The sequence below is a fragment of the Palaemon carinicauda genome, chromosome 35, assembly GCF_036898095.1.
Source record: "Palaemon carinicauda isolate YSFRI2023 chromosome 35, ASM3689809v2, whole genome shotgun sequence".
Lineage (NCBI taxonomy): Eukaryota > Metazoa > Arthropoda > Malacostraca > Decapoda > Palaemonidae > Palaemon > Palaemon carinicauda.
Genome location: NC_090759.1, coordinates 56,768,020 through 56,787,275, shown reverse-complemented (window position 1 = coordinate 56,787,275; position 19,256 = coordinate 56,768,020). Strand labels below are relative to the sequence as shown.

The 19,256-nt window shown below is 41.6% G+C and overlaps 1 protein-coding gene across 2 annotated transcripts in view; it reads right to left on the bottom strand.

Annotated features, from left to right (window-relative positions):
- Positions 1-1,087: 1,087 nt before the first annotated feature.
- Positions 1,088-19,256, bottom strand: part of LOC137627760 (uncharacterized) — a 39,882-nt gene continuing 21,713 nt past the window's right edge. For both annotated transcript variants that reach the window (XM_068359055.1, XM_068359054.1), the window contains exons 6-7: positions 15,017-15,915; positions 1,088-2,102 (exon numbers count right to left, since the gene is read on the bottom strand). In XM_068359055.1, the coding sequence (XP_068215156.1) occupies positions 15,030-15,915 (886 nt within the window). In that variant the 3' untranslated portion in view covers positions 1,088-2,102; positions 15,017-15,029. The remainder of the gene's footprint in view (positions 2,103-15,016; positions 15,916-19,256) is intronic.

The window sequence follows — 19,256 nt, the reverse complement described above, 5'->3', positions numbered from 1 at the left end:
GTGGTTTAGCAAGTAGTTCCTAAAGTATCGAGTAAGGTTAATGACAAAATTGAAAATTAACTATCAACAATTACCCAAATCACTTCTTAATACTAAGAAATACTTTTAGAAGTTAAATGTCCTTTCATCTGATTTTACTTTAACAGCAACACAATACTGTGTTCAACTTCAATACATTCGGCTTTGTAGCAATTATAAAGGTACATAAAAGTTTCTTTTTAAATATATGTATATATTTCTTAAACTCTACAATTTAGGGTAGAGTAGTATTTAACCTGTTGGACAATAGTACTGTATATAAAAATGTTATGGGATCATATATATATGAAAAGTTTTCTAAGTAGTTTGACCAAACAACTACATGCTTCAAACATCATTCTCTCATGGGAGCTTGTTTTTCATATTTGAAATTTCAAGTCTTAAAGATTAACAGTCAAACATTTGGTTGTTTTAAATATACAATTTGCAGACCATACACCTGGTAATTTGGTCTACTATGTTAATACTCCACATGCTACATATCCCCAACCACGAAAGTTTGAATAGTACATCACTAGTGTGGCACTAAAACCAAAGAGATGAGTAATGATTAATTATCCAAGAGAAAACAAAGACTAAATAATGTACAGTATTCAACTTTTCTCTGAACTTTTAAGTATGTTAAGTAAATGGATTTTTGCCTTTCCAAAACCAGTTTGAGGTTGATTCTATATGGGGAAAAGACCGAGCCACTTAAGCAAATGGGGGAAGCTACGCATTGCATAATTAAGATTTCACAGAAGTAAATCGTATGCTAAATTAGATTTTTTTTTTTTCAACCACAGTAATATAAAGCTACTTACAAAAACTCTTTCTTACAAAATTTCTGGTTTTGTCTAGGTCTTAATATTTATAAATCCCTAGATTTTGTAATCGATACCTCTTGTACTATTTCGCACGAACATGAATTACCTAACGGGTTAATCACAGAATGCTTTATTTTTTTTTAAAATGCCCATTTCAACATTATAGTTTCTAAAGGTTGGATGCCAGGCCCCATCTTAAGTGATCTATTATCTCTGCATTTGGCAAGCTACTCTTTTTCAGAGTACAGTAATTAGGGCCACTTGGGGAGTAATTTTTTTTTTTTTCATCTCCTTGGATATTCAGGCTAAATTCAATAATTCTTTAATGCCTGTGATTTAACCCCTCTTACTTCTAATTTCACCAATCCTGTCTTCCATTTGCAATTTACCATTACTTTCATTCCATGAAGGATAAAATTTAGGATAATGTATCTTTTATCTTATGCCTGGTGACCCTATAAATTTCTCTTAATACAGTACATACGTTGTCCCCCTTTTCAACATGTATATATATTACAATTCAACCATTTCTTATATTACATCCAATTATTACAATTTATAAAATATATGCTTAAGGAGCAATATATACGTAACTAAAATAGTCAAAACTTATCACATGCCAAATTTTGACAGGCATTGGATACCTCAAAGCCAACAGACTTTCTCTGTTAAATATCAATGACTAAAAATAGTACAAGACATTCCTTGTTAATTGTGTCATTAGGTATTGGAATACATATAAATATATAGATACTGTACACAACAATAATCGTATTTTTATACGTGTGGAAGAGTACACAACTTTGAAATAATTTTGAGACAAAATTCTAGAACAGGCTTTAGAACAAGTCTTGGCTAATATAATGTGCACTTTACTTTTACCCAAAACAGTCATTATTCAGTGAAAATAAATAGGCTCTGTTATTATGTTCTATTAAAATAATCTGTACTCTTCATAAAGGCACAAAACTTCCTCAAATCAATTTTTGTATTTCAAACAAAATAATTGTTTATCAGAATATACATCTTGAGGAAAATTAGACACCAACAAACGTCACAGCAGAAAAGTGGGTAGGGGAGATTACTTTACCAAAAAATGGCAATACTGGACAGACTACAATTGTCACCCTTGAAATAGGAGTAATATTACCATAGTTAAAAAATATCTTTAGTAATCTCACCTTATTTCCTTCCTGCACTTGTATTCTCTTCCACTCACCTTCAGGAACTTTGAGTCTTCTGGTTTCTCAGTGTAACCTGGAAAAGAACAAAAAGCTATTCTCTGTGAACTTGAGGTAACTATTACACAATGAATATCTACCAGTGGAGTAGAAGTAAAGTAACCCCACCACCTTCCTTCCAGATGCATTCAGAAAATAGAAAGTTTGCTAGTCCGACACCATTACCATAAAGCAACTCGCAACTCCGTTGTTTTACATCAGCTGATCCTACTACTGTCAGCTAACTATGCTAAAAGTGTAACAAGAATTCAAGTATTTAGATATTAACCCTTTTACCCCCAAAGGACGTACTGGTACGTTTCACAAAAGCCATCCCTTTACCCCCATGGACGTACCGGTACGTCCATGCAAAAAAATGCTATAAAAATGATTTTTTTCATATTTTTGATAATTTTTTGAGAAAATTCAGGCATTTTCCAAGAGAATGAGACCAACCTGACCTCTCTATGACAAAAATTAAGGCTGTTAGAGCAATCTAAAAAAATATACACCAAAATGTGCTGGGAAAAAAATAACCCCTTGGGGGTTAAGGGTTGGAAATTTCCAAATAGCCTGGGGGTAAAAGGGTTAAGCAACTCGCAACCCCGTTGTTTTCCATCAGCTGATCCTACTACTGCTACCTAACTATGCTATAAGTGTATACCTAACTATGCTATAAGTGTAACAAGAATTCAAGTATTTAGATATTAATTGAATTAGTTGTGTACTATCTACTTACTATTTTTTTTCCACATTTTGCCATCCATCTATTTTAAGTTTGAAATTGCCTGATCTTCATAAATAATGAGTGTCTATGTATACTGAATCACAGCCATAACAAGAATTCCTACAGCTATCTGTGATTAAAATGTAAAATGCCTTTACAAAATGCTATTAACCCTCTGGTGATCCTGGCCATGACAAAAGTGTAAAATTTCTTTTAAAAAAGTTATTAACCCTCTGGTAATCCTGGGTATGACAAAATCCATAAGTTTGACATTTATGTAATGAAGGGTTATTGTATAATAAAGATATGAAGGCTATTTTATAGAATGTGAACAATTAATAATCATTGACTTATAAGTTAGACTGAAAGGTATCCAAAATATAAACAAATTACAATGTGTATTTTTCCTAGTTATGCAAATCTGTGTTCTTTAAGCCAAGAGAATTACTTAGCACACACTGGAATGATTGTCGAAAGGTGTCACATCCAACGAGTAATGCTTCAACCATTTCACCCTCAAGAGAGGGACACAAAGGGAGCAAAAGAGCCGGTCATTATGCCTTCATTCCAGACTTACATCTATACATTACCATAGACAAGATGCTTACTGTCCTGCTTGGGAGCTGGCCCTGCTACATAAACTAATTGAGTAGCCACTATACGACCAAGTGCAAAGGCATCAAGGGAATACTCCTGGAGATTACAGACCGAGAAGGGCTCTGTTGCATACAAACTCCATCTTTCAACACCTAGCTGACTGCAAGATTTCTCTTAAAAACAAGGGTGGGGCCTAACCCCTGACTTTGCAAATACCTCTTTCTGTATTTGAGGCATGTGCATTACACATTGTCTCATACGTCACAACGAGATCATATTCCATTCCCAGACACCTTTCTTGGTTCTGCCAATGCTAAGGACGAGTCGACAACAGTTAGGTCTGCCGTGTTAAGTCTTTTCCTGACAGAACTGCAGAGCCCTACTCTTAATGCCACCAAAATCTTTACGTAGAGAGGAGATCGAGAAGAGCTTGAGTTTTGGCAACAAAACCTGGCACGAACCAAAGCTCTTTCCACCCCTCAGCATGGGAGACCAAAGCAAAGACGGTGTAACTTGCCAATGGTAAGGCTGCAGAGACAGTCTTGAGTGTCAGAACCTTGACTGATGGCCTTATAGGCTCGAACCGGTTAGAGTGAGAGCCTTTCTGAAAAGGGACATGTCCCCTCCAGGGGCTCCAGGTCCCAAGATGAGCAAGACTGTTCACAACTCCTAACAAGTATAGATAACTTTTATGAGAAGAGGACTATCCCCTTCCCTTGAAAGACCATGCTGAAGGCTGGGTAACAGCCTTGACAGCAGCGTCTCAGAGGAGCTTCTCTTGGAAAAGGAACAGTAGGAAATCTGCTATCTGCTTTAGATTGTACGACTGGCATTCTATGACATCAATTGCCGGATGATCCACTTACCCTAGGGAAGTGGGAGCAATAAGTTCCCTCGAGATTTTGATAGGGGAGAATGGGATACCATTCGCCATGAATCCACATGAGAGCCACTAAGGTCGACATGAGTACGAATGCAATCTCCATGCAGTTAATTAGTGGACAGACAGAACAAGGTTGAACAGAGGAAGGGCGTAATCATCCGTGTGATCCAATGGGTGTTGGAAGGCACCTCTGAACACAGCCTATGAGTCTGGACTGGGAAAGAAAACAGGTGGAGCTTCCCATTTAAATGTATGACAAACACATCATCCCTGGAGTACCCCATGAACCAGAAGCCTCTTCGTCATGCAGGGATATAGTGATGAGACTGCCCTTACAACTTTCTCCTGGTTATTGGTTGTGTCTGCTAGGCCATTCCATCTTACCAGAATGTATTTGGCTGACAACTCTACAGTGGGGATTGCTGTTGCACTGTGCATCCACTTTGTCAGCTCACAGAGTGGGTGCAGGAACGTGGCCCCTTGCTAGATGTAAGTCACTATTGGTGATGATACAACACCACCACCGAATGCCTCTTCAACATTCTTGGAAGGCTTGCAGAGCTAGAAAGGATGCTAGCCTTCCAGGATGTCGATGAGTAGATGCTTCTTCTGATTACACCGTGAAGATGTGCAGGCCCCGCCACTCTTTAGACATCTGAACACAGGTACATGAAGAGTGAAGAGGGAAACCCTTGTGAGGTTATCCTCATTCTGCAAATGCTTAGGAATATCCAAAGACTCCTGTCCCATTGGCACTGTAAGGGATGGGAGATCTCTGGAGGCCGACCAGTGATTCTTCAAACATCACTGATGAGATCTCACCTGAGGAATGAGTTTCTCCAGCAAGGGAAGGTGTTTGAGAAGACTGCCAGCGCTAAGCTGGAAATTCTGTCTTTAAAAGAAATGGATGCGGTATCGCCTTGTGCTTGCTGATGTAACTGTCTGAATGACAGACTCACTGTTGCTCTGTTTAAAACAGCATGCCCAAGTGCTTCAACCTCGGCTAGGGTAAAGAGATTTAACTTTTTCTTGATTATCAAACTTATCCTTCTTGGCTACCTGGGTAGCTGGGAAGCGTCAGTTGTTCCTACAGGGCTGGGAGTCACTCTGGTGCTGTCCCCCCCCTTCCCCCCAAAAATATGGGGGGTGTCAAAATGAACCCTTTAATTACAACTAGGGCAATCCCCTTCCTCTCAGAAGTGTCAGAAGTCAAAGACAATGATGAGGAAGATGAGCTAAGAAAGGAAGAAGAATGCACATTGTTCTTACTCTTTTAAACCCTCACCACAGGCTCTGCAAGTAGAAGTGTCACGGTCTAAGCGACCAATGACGATACCCCCCATCCAGGAGAAAAAAAACCAGGAATATGCTGACCTCACCATTCACCACAGGCATCAACAAGAGTAAACTGCGAGAGAGGGGTAGCCTAGCTAGTTGCTCCTTACCAAGTCTTAAAGGACCTACTTTAAAAACCTTAGGAGGCCCAAGTCATTTTTAAAACAAAATCTTTATCAGCGGTAGGCACAAATGGAGAAAAGCCTCCAATCAGGTGTGACAAGCATAGGGGGAACCCTACACGCCACTAAAACCTTTAAACCCAATCATCGTAGCTCCTAAGGTTCCTTGCTACTGATGAATAAACCACTGGGACCAAGCCAGGGGCACAAGTATTAGAGTAGCAGTAGCAGACATACCCAATAGGTGAAAGAACTATCTTGACTTACACAGCGCACGAGATGATTGCTGACAATCGTGTCCCTAGCAAGAAGCAGTGTGGATCAACAGCTGATTTAACAAAAACCAGATGTAAAGTTCACCCTTTCAAGCATTCACTTCTTGGGAAAAAGAAAAGAAAAAAAAGTTTGATTAAGGGAGCAGCACTACTTCTGTACTTGTTGCAGCCGAAAACAAAAGAAGAGCTTTTGAGAGGTGGAGGGGAGGGGTTCTTCACCCTCACTCACCACCTCGTTAATAATTTCAACAGCCATTCTAGCTTGCGCTGAAAACATATTCCATACTTAATGGACGGAAGGTTTGTATACGAGTAGGAACAAACTAGTTTTGACTGAATATATTCACAATTGGACCAGGAACATGAAACTAGTTTCGAGTGAAGGCATCTACACTCGGCTTCAATGAAAGGGGGGGGCTCTTATCTTCAGAAAAAGGAGGTGTGTCAACTATCCTAAATAATTTTCATGATCATTACATCTAGCATCTATATGGTGCCACATATAAAAGTTTTTAAAATGGTCCCAACGGTGAAAGAAATATTTGTGGGTGACAATCTTTATCCTTTTGCAAGGTAGCTTCCTCTCTTATTAAAAATAGCAGAGCTGGAAGGCATACAAGGACAACCCCTTCTGACTAGAAGTATTAAGACTGTATAGCAATTACATAAAATCGATAGGACATATTTCGACAATCTATATACAACCTACCCGAGGAATTTATTCTTGAATGATAACATTTCATAAAAAGGCAGAAGTCAATGCAGTGGGGGTCGAAAGATCTCCACATAGAAACTTTAAAACTGCATAAAGATTGAAATTGAAGTTTCACAGATTCATTTACCAAATCAGGATGATATTTCTCCAGTCTAGTTAAAGCTGGAATTAAACTACAAGAATAGTATAGAAGCATATGATGGAAAAGGAAAGAGGAGAGACTGTTAGAATTAACTGCATACTTGGTGCTACGTGCTAGGTAGAGTCTGAGAAGATCTGAATGCAAAGGATGATTAAAATTATGAAAATTTTATGCAGCATCCACAGAAATAAATGAACTGTGCCAGAGATTAATATCAAGATCATGTGTAAGGAATCTAACAGACCACAAGATTTTGTGGTACTGTACAAAATAAGATGGCTGTCAGTAGCTGGAGACCAGACAGAAGAAGATTCAAAAACAGAATTATAAAATTTCCTCAGGATAGATTGATCACCGAAAATCTCAAGACTCGATACACTATGACAAATCTTTGTGTAATTATAGAACAGACTAGATGTTTCTCAAAAATAGATCTGCAATAAAGCATCATAACTAGAATTCTAAATTACTTTTAAACAGTTAACCCTTTTATCCCCAAAAGGACGTACTGGTACGTTTCACAAAACTCATCCCCTTTACTCCCATGGACGTACCGGTACGTCCTTGCAAAAAAATGCTATAAAATTTTTTTTTTCATATTTGATAATTTTTTGAAAAAATTCAGGCATTTTCCAAGAGAATGAGATCAACCTGACCTCTCTATGACAAAAATTAAAGCTGTTAGAGCAATTTAAAAAAATATATACTGCAAAATGTGCTGGGGAAAAAATAACCCCTTGGGGGTTAAGAGTTGGAAATTTCCAAAGAGCCTGGGGGTAAAAGGGTTAAAGACACATCTATGAAAAGATCTGAATAGCAAGAAGCCACTGCCTTACAATATACTAGCCTGATAGCCGGTGATCCCTGCTCCTCCATATTAGTGGTAATTCCTAAATTCTGCTTAAGTATTTGATTAAAAAATTGCATAGATGTAATGTTAACAAATAGGCTTTCAATGCTACCACATAAACATGATTACTAGTGTGTCACTCATAGTTAGAGCACATAATTTTGAAAGCAGAGTAAATGCAAAGAATACGGTTCCTATAAGACAACAGTATGCCTCTCAAGAAAATAAAAATCATATTCAAATACTACAGAAAACAATGCATTACCTACTAAATAATTGTACACATGAAAAAATATTGAAGTATCAAAATGTCCAAGAACCCAAAACCCTTCCACGATACACACACACACACACACACACACACAAAAAATACAACTGGGTCCCTCAGAACATGCAACAGATACATAATGCTGGCTTGCAGACAGACATTTTTAATTGAAAAATGGAGTGTATGACGTTAGTGAAAAATGTTATTTTCATTAGTAAAATAAATTTTTGAATATACTTACCCGATAATCATGTAGCTGTCAACTCCGTTGCCCGACAGAATTCTACGGGAGGGATACGCCAGCTATCACTATACTAGAAGGGGGTGTACTCACCAGCGCCACCTGTGGCCAGGTACTGCAGTACTTCTTGTTGACACCACCTCACTTTTTCCTCGGTCCACTGGTTCTCTATGGGGAGGAAGGGTGGGTCAATTAAATCATGATTATCGGGTAAGTATATTCAAAAATTTATTTTACTAATGAAAATAACATTTTTCAATATTAAACTTACCCGATAATCATGTAGCTGATTCACACCCAGGGGGGTGGGTGAAAACCAGTGTACATGACTAAAGGATAGCTAAGTATCCCGTATTTCATATAATCAGTTATTTCAGAATAACAATGAAATAATAAGTACCTGGTAAGGAAGTCGACTTGAACCGTTACTCTGCCTTTATTAAGCTCGTCTTCCTTACTGAGCGCAGCGTTCCTCTTAGGAGGCTGAATCAACTCTAAGGTGCTAAAGTATACAGGGCTGCAACCCATACTAAAGGACCTCTACACAACCTCTAACCCAGGCGCTTCTCAAGAATGAATTGACCACCCGCCAAATCAAAAAGGATGCGGAAGGCTTCTTAGCCTACCGTAACAACCCAAAAAACAACAATAAAAGCATTCAAGAGAAAGGTTAAAAAAAAGGTTATGGGATTAAGGGAATGTAGTGGCTGAGCCCTCACCTACTACTGCACTCGCTGCTACGAATGGTCCCAGGGTGTAGCAGTTCTCGTAAAGAGACTGGACATCTTTAAGATAAAATGATGCAAACACTGACTTGCTCCTCCAATAAGTTGCATCCATAATGCTCTGCAGAGAACGGTTCTTATTAAAGGCCATCGAAGTGGCTACGGCTCTCACTTCGTGGGTCCTTACCTTCAGCAAAGCAAGGTCTTCATCCTTCATGTGAGAATGGGCTTCTCTAATCAGAAGCCTTATATAATACGAAACTCCGTTTTTGGACATGGGCATCGAAGGTTTCTTGATTGCACACCATAAGGCTTCTGACTGTCCTCGTATAGGTTTTGACCTATTAAGATAATATTTCAGAGCTCTGACAGGGCAAAGAACTCTTTCTAGCTCGTTACCTACCATGTTGGAAAGGCTAGGAATTTCAAACGATCTAGGCCAAGGACGTGAAGGAAGTTCATTCTTAGCTAAAAATCCGAGCTGTAAAGAACATGTTGCAGATTCGGATGTGAACCCAATGTTCTTGCTGAAGGCATGAACCTCACTGACTCTTTTAGCTGTTGCAAGGCAGATGAGGAAAAGAGTCTTGAGGGTAAGGTCCTTGAAGGAAGCTGACTGGAGAGGTTCGAACCTAGGAGACATAAGGAACCTTAAGACTACGTCTAGATTCCAGCCTGGAGTGGGTAAACGACGTTCTTTAGAAGTCTCAAAAGACTTAAGGATGTCTTGAAGGTCCTTGTTGGAAGAGAGGTCCAAACCTCTGTGGCGGAGAACTGAAGCCAACATACTTCTGTACCCTTTAATCGTAGGAGCCGAAAGGGATCTCTCATTCCTTAGATGTAATAGGAAGTCAGCTATTTGGGTTACAGAGGTATTGGTAGAGGAAACTGCATTGGCTCTACACCAGCTTCGGAAGACTTCCCACTTGGATTGGTAGACTCTACGAGTGGATACCCTCCTTGCTCTGGCAATCGCACTGGCTGCCTCCTTCGAAAAGCCTCTAGCTCTAGCGAATCTTTCGACAGTCTGAAGGCAGTCAGACGAAGAGCGTGGAGGTTTGGGTGCACCTTGTCTACGTGAGGTTGACGTAGAAGGTCCACTCTTAGAGGGAGAGTCCTGGGGACGTCGACCAGCCATTGTAGTACCTCTGTGAACCATTCTCTTGCAGGCCAAAGGGGAGCAACCAGCGTCAGCCGTGTCCCTTCGTGCGAGACGAACTTCTGAATGACTCTGTTGATGATCTTGAACGGTGGGAATGCGTAAAGGTCGAGATGGGACCAATTCAGCAGAAAAGCATCCACATGAACTGCTGCTGGGTCTGGAACTGGGGAACAGTACAAAGGAAGCCTCTTGGTCATGGAGGTGGCAAACAGATCTATCGTAGGCTGACCCCACAAGGTCCAAAGTCTGTTGCACACGCTCTTGTGAAGGGTCCATTCCGTGGGGATGACTTGATCTTTTCTGCTTAGGCGATCTGCTGAGACGTTCATGTTGCCCTGAATGAACCTCGTTACTAGAGTGAGGTTTAGACTTCTTGACCAAATGAGGAGGTCCCTTGCTATCTCGTACAGGCTCCTCGAATGGGTCCCTCCCTGCTTGGAGATGTAAGCCAAGGCTGTGGTGTTGTCGGAGTTCACCTCCACCACCTTGCCTAGCAGGAGGAACTTGAAGTTCATTAGGGCCATATGAACTGCCAGTAGCTCCTTGCAGTTGATGTGGAGCGTTTCCTGTTCCCTGTTCCATGTTCCCGAGCATTCCTGTCCGTTCAAGGTCGCGCCCCAGCCCGAGTCTGATGCATCCGAGAAGAGATGAAGATTGGGGGTCTGAATCGCTAACGATAGGCCCTCCTTGAGAAGGAGGTTGGTCTTCCACCACAAGAGAGTGGTCTTCATCTCTTTGGTGACCGGGATAGAGACTGCTTCGAGCGTCAAATCCTTGTCCCAATGAGCTGCTAGATGGAATTGGAGAGGGCGGAGGTGGAGTCTCCCTAACTCGACGAACAGGGCTAATGATGACAGGGTCCCTGTGAGACTCATCCACTGTCTCACCGAGCAACTGTTCCTCTTCAGCATGCTCAGGATGCAATCTAGGGCTTGGCTTATCCTTGGGGCCGATGGAAAAGCCCGAAAATCCTGACTCCGAATCTCCATTCCCAGGTAAACTATGGATTGGGAGGGAATGAGCTGGGACTTTTCTAAGTTGACTAACAGACCCAGTTCCTTGATCAAGTCTAAAGTCCAGTTGAGACTCTCCAGACAGCGACGACTCGTGGAGGCTCTCAACAGCCAGTCGTCTAAATAAAGGGAGGCTCTGATGTCCGATAGGTGGAGGAATTTTGCAATATTCCTCATCAGATGCGTAAACACCATAGGAGCTGTGCTTAGGCCAAAACACAGGGCTTGGAATTGGTACACAACCTTTCCAAAAACGAATCTCAGGAAAGGTTGGGAGTCTGGATGAATAGGAACGTGAAAGTATGCGTCTTTCAGATCCAACGATACCATCCAGTCCTCCTGCCTGACCGCTGCTAGGACCGACTTCGTCGTCTCCATAGTGAACGTCTGCTTGGTGACATAAGCATTGAGCGCGCTGACGTCCAGCACCGGTCTCCAACCTCCTGTCTTCTTGGCCACCAGAAAGAGACGGTTGTAGAAGCCCGGGGATTGATGGTCCCGGACTATAACCACTGCCTTCTTCTGTAACAGGAGCGACACCTCCTGGTGCAACGCTAGCCTCTTGTCCTTTTCCTTGTAGTTGGGAGAGAGGTTGATGGGAGAAGTGGTCAGAGGGGGTTTGCGGCAGAATGGTATCCTGTAACCCTCCCTTAGCCACCTGACAGACTGGGCGTCTGCACCTCTCCTTTCCCAAGCTTGCCAGAAGGTCTTGAGTCTGGCTCCTACTGCTGTCTGGAGAGGAGGAGAGTCAGTGTTTGCCTTTTGAAGTCTTAGGACCTTTCCTAGACTTGCTCCTGGAAGAGTCTGGACGGGAGCTTCCTCGGCTGGGGGCTCTGCCACGAAAGGGCGGAATAAACCTTGTAGCAGGAGTATCAGCCACTGGGGTGCGGTAAGTCCTGGGAACTGAGGAAGCAACCTTAGTCTTACGAGCTGAAGAGGCCACAAGATCATGAGTGTCCTTCTGAATCAGGGCCGCAGACAAATCCTTGATAAGCTCTTCGGGAAACAAGAACTTAGAAAGCGGAGCAAAAAGGAGTTGAGACCTTTGACAAGGTGTGATGCTGGAAGAAAGAAAGGTGCAAAGTTGCTCCCTTTTCTTAAGAACTCCTGACACAAACATTGAAGCAAGCTCGCCAGACCCATCCCGAATTGCTTTATCCATGCAGGACATTAAAAGCATGGCCGAGTCCTTGTCCGCAGGGGAGGTCTTCTTGCTTAGGGCCCCCAGGCACCAGTCTAGAAAATTGAACATCTCAAAGGCACGAAATACACCCTTTAGGAAGTGGTCTAAATCGGAGAAGGTCCAGCAAACCTTAGAGCGCCTCATTGCTGATCTACGAGGAGAGTCGACCAAACTTGAGAAGTCAGCCTGGGCAGAGGCAGGGACTCCCAAGCCTGGTTCCTCTCCTGTGGCATACCATACGCCTGCCTTAGAAGTGAGCTTAGTAGGTGGGAACATAAAGGAAGTCTTCCCTAGTTGCTGTTTAGACTGCAACCACTCCCCTAATATTCTTAAAGCTCTCTTAGATGACCTAGCAAAGATGAGCTTAGTATAAGTTGACTTAACAGGTTGCATGCCCAGCGAAAACTCAGATGGAGGAGAGCGGGGGGTAGCAGAAACAAAATGGTCCGGGTATACCTCTCTGAAAAGAGCCAGGACCTTACGAAAGTCAATGGGTAGAGGAGAAGACTTGGGTTCTTCCACGTCTGATGAGGGATCCAGGTGCGCAGCTTCCTCCTCAGAAACCTCATCACCAGAGTGTAGCGAAGTGAGAGGTAATGTAACAGTGGTATGCTGAACAGCAGAATCTGAACAAGCGGGTGCATAAACGCTTGTGGTTTCATCCTCAAGTCTCTGTTGTTGAGGTAAAACCTGAGGTTCAGGCTGCAAAGACTGGTCAGGAAGAGTAGAGGAAGGTAGGCGCATGGGTTGAGGTGGCTGACTCCTAGCATGAGTCTCTTGTCTCAAGAGTTGCGCTTGCTGTAAGGGTAGCGGATGCGCAGTAGCAGATTCCTGAGGAACGAGTTGAGGTTCCTGAGGTGTGAGCTGCGAGAGTTGAGGTAGCGGCTGCGCAGAACGCAGTTCTTGTCTCGCGAGTTGAGGTTCCTGAGGTGCTAGCCTAAGGAGTTGAGGCTCTCGCCTTGAGGAGGGTTGAGGTCGCTGCAGCGAGTGCTGAGGTGGCTGCCTCATGGATGGAAGAGGTTGTCGTACCTCAAGAGATTGTTGCCTCGCTGGTGGAACCGCAGGCGGAAGCGGAGGAAGTAAGGCATAAGACTCCTGCTCCCATTGCTGAGGTTGCCTTAAGGAAGGCGGAGGTTGCTGCACACCGCTGGTAACTGGCAACTCAGTACGCGGTAAGGTATCCTGAGGAACCTCAACATCGTACGCCTGGCAGACTGGACTGCGGTGAGGCGGAGCGATCGCAGGAGGAGGTGTAACCTTCTCAGCCTGACACTCACGCATTAAGACCGCAAGCTGTGACTGCATGGACTGCAGCAAAGTCAACTTGGGGTCGACAGACGCTAAGGTCTGCTGAGGCAAAGCCTTAACAGAAGATGAGGTCTGTTGCGGCATCACCTTACCTCTCTTAGGAGGTGTGCAGTCACCTGATGACTGCGGAGAGTCAGAGCTAATCCAATGACTGCAACCAGGTTGTAGAGCTCTTGAGGTCTGGACTTTGCGTTTGAGAGGTCTTGAGACCTGAGTCCAGCGTTTTCTCCCTGACATTTCTTCTGCAGACGAGTAAAAGACGGGCTCAATCGTCTGCGGGTGGGAGTGACGGTCTCTGTAAGACACGCCCGCAACCACCGAGGATACTTCTGTGCGCCGATCAAGGCCTGCCGAACCCTTTTGCCCTTCGACATTGCTTCTCCCCTGGGCTTGGGAGCTTGCAAGAGGTCTCGGACTGGGAGGACGACTGGCACGCACAGAAGTACCCTCACGCACCACACTGACACTGACACTAGCACTTGGCACTGCACTGACACTAGCACTTGGCACCGCACTGGCACTATCACCTCCCACTGCACTTTTGACCTTAAGTTCTTTGACTTCTGCCATAAGAGACTTATGGTCACTAACCACCGATTCCACTTTGTCACCTAAAGCCTGAATGGCACGCAAAACATCGGACATATCAGGTTGAGCACAAATAGAAGGTTCGGGGGTAGCCACTACAGGGGGAGGAAAAGGTTGAGGATCATGTGGTGAGGAAAAAAGTGAAGAGCGAGAAGAACTCCTCCTAACTCTCTCTCTCTCTAACTTGGTTGAATATTTCAGGAATCGAACAAATTCAAGTTCCGAAAGTCCGGCGCATTCCTCACATCGATCTTCCAACTGACAGGGTCTTTCCCTACAGTCAGAACAAGCGGTGTGAGGATCAACCGAGGCCTTCGGAACACGCCTATTACAAGACCTACATCGTCTATGGGGTGGGGCTTGTGAAAGGTCAGACATCTTGAATCAAAGAGTTAGTCAAGGGGGATTCCAAATCAAGCAAAAAGATCGTTAACCATTAATCAAAACTAAATAAAAGCTATCTAAGCTAATTAGAAAAGTTTCCAGTATAGCGACAGCTGAAATCTTAGAGAAATACTTCACCAAAAACCGTGAACAGAACTCCAAAATCATAAGCGTATCCCAGAATGTCTTGCCGGAAGCACGACAGAGGAAAAAGTGAGGTGGTGTCAACAAGAAGTACTGCAGTACCTGGCCACAGGTGGCGCTGGTGAGTACACCCCCTTCTAGTATAGTGATAGCTGGCGTATCCCTCCCGTAGAATTCTGTCGGGCAACGGAGTTGACAGCTACATGATTATCGGGTAAGTTTAATATTGAAAATCATACATACAAGATGTCAAAAAGTAATGGGTTAGTTGTAAAACAAACTACCTTACCTGCTACAAGAATCTAATCTTCAGTGGTGTTTCCTGATGACAGATCTGGGGGAGTTTCACTTGTTGGCTCAGGTTTAATTTCCTTTTCAAACACTGCCTCGGAACATTTGCTTTTACACTTGTGGCACCTATTACTTTGCTGTTTAACCCTCTCTAATTCATTCAAATTAGTTCTTAACTGTATCTTTAAATTTAAGATATCATCTTTAAGCATAGTATTTTCAGACTTATATAAGATGATCTGCTGGCTCAACCTATTAACTTCCTCTCTCGTTTCACTGTTGTCTTTACGAAGGTGTTTGATAATTGACTTGAGGTGTAGCTGAATCTGTGTGCGCTTTGTACGGGAAGTTTGTGCGTAGCTACGGTTCTTTAAAGTCCGTCGCCTCCTTTTTAGGTCATTCTGCAAGGCTTTGGGAAAACGGCAAAGTTTCTTATTCAATTCTCTGACACTGAGTGAAACCAGTTCCTCATCTGTTAGAAATGAGTTACTAGACTCCTCCAAAGATGAACTGTCTGACAGAGGAGACTTGCATGGACTATCAAACCAAGATGATCCTGCTTCTGTATTCTGTAGTAAAGGGGACTTACAAGGACCGTCTAACAAGAGTGCCCCTGAATTTGCACTCTCTTGTAATTTTGCAAGATTAGCCTTAGGAGCAATGGGAATATAACCATTATCGGCATATTTTGATGCTAACCGCAAATCAAGGGGATGAGCCTGATTATTAGCTAGTTTGGACGCTTGTAAAAGAGAAGCACTTTGTGCAAGGTTCCTCAATAATTGAGTTGCCAAATTTTCTCTTGATTCAAGTTCCTCCAGAGTTAAAGCTGAACTATTTGTCAACAGTAAGTGCTGTAGGAGTTGAGGCATAGTAGACTCTTCTGAAGCTGAAGTTCTGTTGAAAAAGAAAGATTGAAATTATATTCTCAATAACATGTAAACAAATAAGTGAGATTTAACTAATCATTTAAGTTAATTTCATTGATTGTCTATTGTCATTAATTCCAAACTAAACAACTTTGATGCTTAACAGTATCACTATATTTCATGTAAAAAATAAAATTGGAGGGACAAAAAAGATTATACTTTAATTATTATTATTATTACTTTTAAGCTACAACCCTAGTTGGAAAAGCAGGATGCTGTAAGGCCCGGGGCTCCAACAGGGACAATAACTCAGTGAGGAAACGAAATAAAGAAAAATAAAATCTTTTAAGAAGAGCAACATTAAAATAAATATCTATATAAACTATAAAAACTTTAACAAAACAAGAGGAATAGAAACAAGATAGAATACTGTGCCTGAGTGTACCCTCAAGCAAAAGAATGCTTTCCATTCCTAATGCAGTACTATATATGATATACAGTATGGAAAATATCTACATACAACCATAAACAATTCACTTAGAAGGCATTCTATACCTACCCAAACATTTTGAGTAAAAATACTCGACTGTAAATTTTCACGATTATGATGTTTATCACTCAAAGCATATATTTCTCTGCTACACTGGTTGTGTGTCGATTACAAGTACTAAATATTCTTTGGAGCAATTCTTTACCTCTCATGTCACTGTCCAGTCAAACATGGATTATTTCCATGCATGATTTCTATCCCTCGTCCTAGAGTGAATTTTAAAGGAAAGTCTAGAATTCCTCTGGTTCGGCTGAACCACAAAATAATAATTCTATCGATAATGATGTTAATTTTTACTGGGCTCATGATTTAACAGATGCCTTAAGAAATTGTACTTTTAATATCCAAAGCATCAAGACTTTGACAGTACCTAAAGAAAATTTAGGCTAATGCTCACTAATTAATATATTAAATTATCTCACTTGTCCATAGCAAAGTAATAGGTGTAGTGAATTTTTTATTTACTGGTTTCTCTCCTCTACAAAACTGCACTGGCTCTAAGTAGCATTACTACATAGCTTCTCTTTTTATGAGCCCAAGATTTGATACAAATTAGGTATCTTACAAATAGTAAATTATCAAAAGCAGCCTACAAATACTCTACAATATTTTGGAGCAATGGCTAAGTAGCTTGCAAAGAGAGAAGCTGCCTACACAGCAGTCTCTCCTATCATACAGTATAAAATCATGTCTATCAAAGACCCAAGAGGATCATTTACTGATGGTGAAAGTAGGAGAAAAGGTATTACCTTGGAAGATAAGGTGAAGATAACTCACCATGATAGAAGTGAAGCTATATTACTATTATTATTTTTACTAGCCACGCTGCAACACTAGTTGGGAAAGCAAAAAGTTACAAACCTAGGGCCCTAATAGGAAAGCATCCCATTGCAGAAAAGAAATGGAAAAGTAACAAATAAACTGAAAGAAAAAAAAAATTAAAAGATATATAACATAAATTATGACACGAGACTTATTTTAACTAGCTCAGAAAAAACATTGACTCCCAGTCTAAACTTTTAAAAGTTCCACTCATTTAGCTCTGACAGGGAAGATCATTCCACAACTTGGTCATAGCCAAGACAAAATCTTATCTATCATACACATAAAACTAATAGAAGAACTGCCAACAATTTATGACGAGAGCCAGACAATTAACCCTTTTACCCCCAGGCTATTTGGAACTTTCCAACCCTTAACCCCCGGGCATTTTTTTTTTCAAGCACATTTTGCAATATATATTTTTTAAATTGCTCTACCATCCTTAATTTTCATCATAGAGAGGTCAGGTTGGTCTCATTCTTTTGGAAAATGCCTGAAATTTCTCAAAGTTATCAAAAATATGCAAAAAAAAATGTAGATAGCAGTTTTTTGCAAGGACGTACCAGTGCGTCCATGGGGGTAAAGGGATGAGTTTTGTGAAACGTACCAGTACGTCCATTGGGGGTAAAAGGGTTAAATTAATTAAACAACTTCCTCAAGATAAATACACAAGTCTCTTCTAGCAAAGCTTTCAAAATCAAACAGTCGTCCAGGTATAAAATCACTCTTTCGCCCAGTTGTGACAATCACTTCGGTAGATACCCAAGGAGCTGTTCTGAGCTCAAAACAAAGGCATTTGAATTGATAAACCTTTGTGCCAACAATAAACTGAAGGCGTTTCCTTAACTGGGGATGTGGAAACAGGCATCTATCAAGTCTATCATAAACATCTAATCTCCTTTCCTTGCAGCCATCAGGACTGTAGAAGCAGTCTAACTTAGTGAGAGCAGTGTAGTACCTTTTTAATATAGATACATATTGAACTGGCATCCAACCCTTGATACCTTAGGCACTAAAAACGGCCTGACGTACAACACCAAAGAGGAAGTAAAGACCTCCTCTACCATTTGTTTCTTCAGACACAATTTCCAATTTCAAAAAGTAGCATTTGACAAGATTGCTGAGGTAACTTGGGAAAGGAATGGAATCTGAAAACAGAGGGGGAGGCTAGAGGGCATAGGAATCCAAAACACCTCTCTCATCACTGAGAGAATAAGAGAATGCCTGGGTCTGAGAGAAGGTTTTACCACACCAGATAAAAGTGGGATTTCTTGGTCAATACCATCATTAAATTCTTTTAAAAAATCGAGTCCTATTGAAAGTCTTTGTGGGCTTCTAGCTAGACTGAAACCCTGAAGGCCTATAATTACCCTGAACATGCTCTCTAGTACAGAAAGAGGAAGAAGGGACAGATCCAAAAGAAGGAACAACAGGCCTGCGTGTGATCGAAGCATCAACTTGTGGCCAGCTAGTCACCTGCTCCACAACACTATAGTCCATTTCTTTTAGTGATGCATATTTGCACCGACTCGCGGCGGTGCTCTTTTAGCTCGGAAAAGTTTCCTGATCACTGATTGGTTAGAATTATCTTGTCCAACCAATCAGCGATCAGGAAACTTTTCCGAGCTAAAAGGGCACCGTCGCGAGACGGTACAATTATGCATCGCGAAAAGAAATGGACTATAGTGATTATACTCAAATCCAAATGGGGCCCAAAACGAGAGGAAAATCAAAAAATGCTTCTGAACACCTGAAACCGCCCCAACTAGAGAGCACAACTGCTCCCTACACTTAAGCGTAAAATTAGTAAACAAACTTTAAGCCTGTCGGGTAATATTCAAAACTGTTCTATCTTAATAGCTTGAGAATTCCAAAATAAGATTATTATCCAATTGACCAGCAAACTTTTCTTCAATCAGAGCTGAAAGAATGCCTACAACAGAATCTGCAATATGGAAAATCTCAACCAAACTTCCCTTGCAATCACCCATAACCAA